General features: G+C 50.2%; 1 protein-coding gene across 1 annotated transcript in view; it reads right to left on the bottom strand.

Annotated features, from left to right (window-relative positions):
• The window catches only part of TREM2 (triggering receptor expressed on myeloid cells 2), a 4,862-nt gene extending 3,027 nt beyond the window's left edge, over nucleotides 1-1,835 (bottom strand). Inside the window, exons 1-2 of the mRNA XM_014532968.1 lie at nucleotides 1,732-1,835; nucleotides 4-135 (exon numbers count right to left, since the gene is read on the bottom strand). Coding sequence (XP_014388454.1) covers nucleotides 4-135; nucleotides 1,732-1,771 — 172 coding nt within the window. The 5' untranslated portion in view covers nucleotides 1,772-1,835. The remainder of the gene's footprint in view (nucleotides 1-3; nucleotides 136-1,731) is intronic.
• Between the last annotated feature and the right edge of the window lie 4,665 nt (nucleotides 1,836-6,500).

The raw sequence follows: 6,500 nt of genomic DNA, 5'->3' as shown, positions 1-6,500 counted from the left end.
GGCCCTCGGCGTCCAGCTGGCGGCACCAGGCCTTGCGGCGCCCCCAGTGCTTCCGGGAGTCATAGGGGCAGGACACCCGCAGGGACTGGCCTGCCAGGCCCCGGAGCACCGTGGTGTTGAGGCCTCGGGACAGCTCTGCAGAGGAGACATTCCTTCACTCTTCCACTCATTTATCAAGTATTAATTGAACACCTACTATGTGCTGTGAACAAAAGAGACAGAAATCCTGCCCTCACGGGGCTTGGGTTCTTAGAGAAGTTGGAGCAAGGGGGCGCAGCCCAGGCTGTGTTTGTGGGAAACTGGGAGCCATGAAACCCGAGTCCGGTCTGCCTCTGTCATCTGGACAGAGGAGTCGGGTGGGGTGGGGCCCGGTGGGCAGTGAGCAACCGCACAGCCACCCACGGGGCCCTCAGTGGGGCTTTCCCAGGTCCCTGGAAGCCCGAGGGTGGTTCTGCTGAAGTAACGGACCCTCTCGGGGCCTGTTTCCAAAAACACTGGGTCTCAGAGGCCCCTCCAGCTCTTTCTGCACATCTTCTCCCCATCACATGAAACGAGGCTTCGCCTCACCCCACTCCCTCCCAAGAGAGACGGCTGGGGACCCTCTTGGGCCTGGGGCTGGTTCCACGGGGCAGGGCAGTACCCCACACTGGCCATGTTGTTCCTGTGCCGCTGCCCATGCCGGCAGGCTCTGCGCTCTGCTCTTTCTGACCTTTAGCTTCCAGCTTCCCTATTTCTGCGGCTCTGTTCCCCTTTCAGGATGGACTCGTCTCAGAGTTATTTTGGGGGAGACACGAGGCTGCTATTTTGGGGTCCTCCTTGGGGTGGGGGAGATGGGCTCAGAGCACCCATCCACTTCCAGGGCAGGGGCTGAGGGGAGCCACCCAGAGCCCTCTGCCTCAACTTCCCCTCTCAGCCCTTCTCCCTTCACCCATCTTCAACCATCTGGGAAAGACACTTGAAAGCTAGGATTGGGGGGCTGGTGGCCTGCCTTTTGGAGCCAGAGAGACCTGGTGAGCAGTGGCCCCTCCACACATCTTGCCATTCACCCCTCTGCCTCTAGGCCGGCGCCCCCCTCCTCCACGCCCCCCAGCTGATAAACTGCAGGAGCCAGTCTCCATGGGACAGGCTCCTCCCACCCAGGTTTGCCTATTGTTGGGGAGTGAGAGGCACCCTCCCCCAAGGAGGAAAGACTGTTGTGGGCAAGAACCGGGGGTGCCAATCCCCCCAGCTCACAGACAGAAATACTTGGCCCCCTCACCTCCCTCCCAGGGCTGAGGACGGAAGGACCTTCTGAGCCTGGGAGGGGGCACCCAAAGGACACGAATCTCAGGCCCAGGTTCTTCTCCTCCCCCACCCCCCACCCCCGCCACTCCTCTGGGGCTAGTCGTATGCTTACATGGTTTATAAGTTTCGGGGCTCTTACCAGTGCCCCCAAACTCCCCCAGCCACTAGCTAGTGCTGGAGATGCCACCATCAGAACTCCTTCCCCTCCCACGCGGCCAGAACCCGCCAGCCTTCACACCTGCCAGTGCATATGGTAGATTCTGACTGCGGGCCCTGATGCCCAGGGGGGAGTGGGGGGGGGGCAGGAGGATGTGGGGCGGTGGGAAGAGAGGGGACTTGCACCTCCTTCTGCCCAGTGCTTCCCCCCCCCGCCCCCCGCTGCCACCTGCCAGGTACTCAAGGAAGGGGAAGGAAAGAAGCCCTCCGCGGGGCAGGGAGGGACTCTACCTGTGACGGAGAGCAGGACGAGCAGCCCGAGAGGCCCCATGGCAGCCTGCCCTGGCGGAGGCAGACGCAGAGTGCCTTGTGCAAGATCCCGTCTTTCCCTTGAACTGCAGAAAGGAGAGGGTCGGGCAGTCAGGCGCTGCCCACAGGAACTGGCTCCTGGGGGTTGAGCAATAGTCAGGACTGGGGTCTGGCTTTGTGATTCAGGGAGGGGTGGCGGGTAGGGGAGGAGAGGAGAGGAGGAGCCGCTGCTGCAGACCTCCAAGAGGCCAGCCCCCTCCATCTATGCCAGCCAGGGTCACCGCATGGCTGGGCAGGGTCCGAGGCTGAGAGCCTCGCCGGGGATCACTGACCTCACAGCCGGGGTCAGGCCCTCCTCCAGGGCCACTGCCTGCATCCTCTGGTTCCAGCCTTGCAAGGGCTGGAGAAGGGTCTCCTCTTGGAAGAAGCCAGGACCCGCCCCAGCCCCTCTAGTCCTTCCCTCTGGCTGGCGTCCCCGCAGTGAGGAGTGTGCAGAACTTGGGCTGGAGCCAGACTTGTGGCTTTAGGTCACTTCTTACCTCCTGTGTGTGCAGTCACAGCCTCTCTGTCTCAGTTCCTGTACCTGTAAAATGAGAATAATAACCGCGTACAGGGTTACTGGGAGCATCACATGGACTTCCACAGGCAAAGTGCTTTAGAACAGGGCCTGACACACAACAAACATGCAGCACAATTAACTAGTACTGTTATCCTAGTTAGCAGGACACACTTCAAGCACTCAGCACAATTAACTAGTACCATTATCCTAGTTAGTAGGACACACAGCAAGCACTCAACACATTAACTAGTACCATAATCCTAGTTAGTAGGACACACAGCAAGCACTCAACACAATTAACTAGTACCATTATCCTAGTTAGCAGGACACATAGCAAGCACTCAGCACAATTAACTAGTACCATTATCCTAGTTAGCAGGATACACAGCAAGCACTCAACACAATGAACTAGTACCCTTATCCGAGTTAGCAGGATACACAGCAAGCACTCAACACAATGAACTAGTACCCTTATCCGAGTTAGCAGGATACACAGCAAGCACTCAACACAATGAACTAGTACCCTTATCCGAGTTAGCAGGATACACAGCAAGCACTCAACACAATGAACTAGTACCCTTATCCGAGTTAGCAGGATACACAGCAAGCACTCAACACAATGAACTAGTACCCTTATCCGAGTTAGCAGGATACACAGCAAGCACTCAACACAATGAACTAGTACCCTTATCCGAGTTAGCAGGATACACAGCAAGCACTCAACACAATGAACTAGTACCCTTATCCGAGTTAGCAGGATACACAGCAAGCACTCAACACAATGAACTAGTACCCTTATCCGAGTTAGCAGGATACACAGCAAGCACTCAACACAATGAACTAGTACCCTTATCCGAGTTAGCAGGATACACAGCAAGCACTCAACACAATGAACTAGTACCCTTATCCGAGTTAGCAGGATACACAGCAAACACTCAGCACAATTAACTAGCATCATTATTCTAGGTGTCAGGGGAAGAAACAACGGGCTGTCTTCGAGAGGGAGAGTTTTCTCTGCCACCTGGACTCTCCTGCCCAAGTTTGGCCTCCTTAGCACAGCGGCGCCTCCTGGGGGCACATGCTCACATGACCAGTATTTTGTGCACACACACACCTTGAACTCCCCACCATCCTATGGGAGAAGACAGGACATGACATTTTCTGGAGATCTGGGTGTGAGGTGTGCTTTTTCCACGGGTTCGGGTCCTATGAAGGGTGATCCAGGCGAGATGGCCGTGTGAGTCAGGATGGGGTGGAGGAGGCAAAGCAACTCTCAGCGGCAGGAAGCTGAGTCATGCTGGCGCAGGTGCAGGAGAGGCTGGGAGCCCAGTGCTGCCCTCCATCCTCAGGGTCTACTTTGGTTTCCTGCAAGCACTCTGATTTGTTCTTTCATTCATTGATTTGCCCATATTTACTGTGCATATAGCATATGGACAGGGAATGTGTGTGGAGATGGGTAGTTAATGGTGAACATAAGATAGTTCTTCACTTAGAGAGCCAACTGCCCAGCCTTGACCTAAGGGCCTAGGGGATGAGGGCCTGAGGTCACCTGAAGATCACTGTATAAGGCCCTTCAGCATTATTGGCATATAACTTAATACACAAAAATTCACCACATTGGGGTGTCCAGTTCTATGAATTCTGACAACCTCATACATCTATATATCAACCCCCATAATCAGAATGTAGAACGTGTCTGTCAGCCAAAAAACATTCCCTCGTGCCCCTTCAGCCAATTCCTTCCTTTCCAATCCAGGCCTGGCAGCTACTGATCTAACTTCTGTCTCTAGAGCATCCTGCCCCTTCTAGAACGTCATACACCCACACAAAATGACACCACATGTCGCCTTTGAGTCTGGCTTTTTTCACTTATTGTGATGCATTCAACATGCATGAAGTCGCACTTCTCAGGAGTTTATTCATTTTGTTGTTGAATAATATCTCACTGTGTGGCTGACCCACAGGTGCTTTATCCATTCACCAGCTGATGAGCATTTGAGTTGTTTTCAGTTTGGGGCAACTGTGAATAAAGCCACCAGACACATTTATGTACATGCTAGAGGCCCAGTGCATGAAATTCATGCACAGGTAGGGTCCCTGGGCCTGGCCAGTGATCAGGGCCGATCGGGGCCTTCCGGTTGCTGACCAGGGCCTTCCTTCCCCCAGCTGCCGGCTGCTGACTGGGACCTTCCTTTGTTCCACACCACTCCCTGGTAATCAGCAAACATCATAGCAAACTGTTGAACTCCCGGTCGGTCGAACTTCTGAGGGGACAATTTGCATATTAGCCTTTTATTATATAGGATATTTGATGTGGACATTTGTTTTCATTTCCCTTGGATAAAATCCTAGCAGTGGGAGTGCTAGGTCATGTGGTGAGTGTGTGTTTAACTTTATGGAAGCATTGCACTATTTTTGCAAAGTGGTTGCACCATTTTTGCATCCTGGTCAAGACTTGACATTGTCAGGTTGCTTTTTAAGTCATTTTAATAGGTTTACGGTGATAGCTCATCATGGTTTAGTCTGTATTTTCCTAATGCCTAATGATGTTGAACATCTTTCTTTGGCAAAGTTTTAGTTCAAATCTTATGTCCATTTTTAATGATCATTATTATTAAGTTGTGAGAATTCTTTATATATTCTGTATATAAGCCCTTTATCAGATTTGTGATTTGCCAATATTTTTCCAGCCTTTAGCATGTTGGATCACTTCCAAAGCGTAGAAAATTTAATGTTGATAAAGTCCAATTTATTTGGTTTTTTTGTTTAGAATTTGTGCTTTTTGTGTCCTACTAAGAAAATTTTGCCTACCTGAAAGTAACATTTTCTCCTGTTTCCTGTTAGAAGTTATAGAAGTTATAGTTTTAGGTTTTATATTTTGGTCTGTGATCCATTTCAAGTTAATTTTGCACATGGTACAAAATACGATCGGGGGGGGGGGGGGGAGGGTTGTTTGTTTTTGTTTGTTTGCTTGTTGCCTATAGATGTCCAATTTACCAGCGTCATTTGTTGAGAATGCTATCCTTTCTCCCTTGAATTGCCTTAGTATCTTTGTCACAAATCGACTGGTGTGTAGGTCTATTTCCTGATTATTCATTCTGTTCCATTGATCTAAGTGTCTATCTTTTCACCAATATATCACCATCTGGACTACTCACTGTAGTTTTATGACAAATCTTTAAATCAGGTGGTGTGGCTAACCCAACTACATTGTTCTTTTTCAAAATGGTTTTGAATGTCCTATACATTGCCTTGCCATGTAAATAGAACCAGCTTGTCAATTTCTTTCTCACACCTCCCTCCCCACTCCTACACACACACCAAAAAGAGAGCCTGCTGGAATTTTGCTTGGGATTGTTGGGTCTGCAGCACAGTTTTGGGGGAGGGGGAGACTAGACATCTTGACACCACTGAGTCTTCCAATCCATGCACACAGCTTAGCTCTTCATGTATTCATGTATTCTCTGCTTTCTCTCACCAATGTTCTATAGTTTTAAGCATACAAATCTTGCACATATTTTGTTAAATTTCTACCTAAGTATTTCATGACTTTGCTGTTATTTTAAATGTTTCTAGCTTCCCACATCTTAGTCAGAAGCAGAACTCAAAGCTCCCATAAATCTTGCCCAGGCTGGTGTGGCTCAGTTGGTTGGAGCATTGTTCTGTACACCAAAAGGTATGGTCAGGGAACATACCTAGGCTGTGGGTTTGATCTCCAGTCAGAGCACATACGAGAAGCAACTGATCAATCTTTCTCTTGCTTCAACATTTCACTTGCTTTGATCTCTCTCTCTCTCTCTCTCGCTCTCTCTCCCTCCCTCTCTCCCCCTCCCTCCTGTCTCTAAACCAATTTAAAAAATATATTCTCAGATGAGGATTTTTTTTAAGTCCCATGAATCTTCATTTTACTTTCTGGCCCATTTATGCTCCATTTTGACTCCTTCTCACTTCCTTTCTACCTGAAGAAAGGGTTCTTTTTCTTTCTTTAAACCTTATATCAAAGGGCAGGCACCAAGAAATCCTTACTAATTCTTCTCAGCACATGCATATCAAATGTCCTCGTCTTTTAGCTTGCACTATCGTGTGGTTCAAGTTCCTGTTCTGCCGGGGCTGACCAGCAGACCCTGAGCGATGGATGAATGGATTGCTCTGACACGCGCTTCTGTGAAAGAGAGGGCGAAGGGACTGTTCT

This window comes from Myotis brandtii, unplaced genomic scaffold, assembly GCF_000412655.1.
Source record: "Myotis brandtii unplaced genomic scaffold, ASM41265v1 scaffold929, whole genome shotgun sequence".
NCBI classification, from domain to species: Eukaryota; Metazoa; Chordata; class Mammalia; order Chiroptera; family Vespertilionidae; genus Myotis; species Myotis brandtii.
The sequence above is the reverse complement of the archived record's forward strand: the minus strand, read 5'-3'. Positions and strand labels throughout refer to the sequence as shown.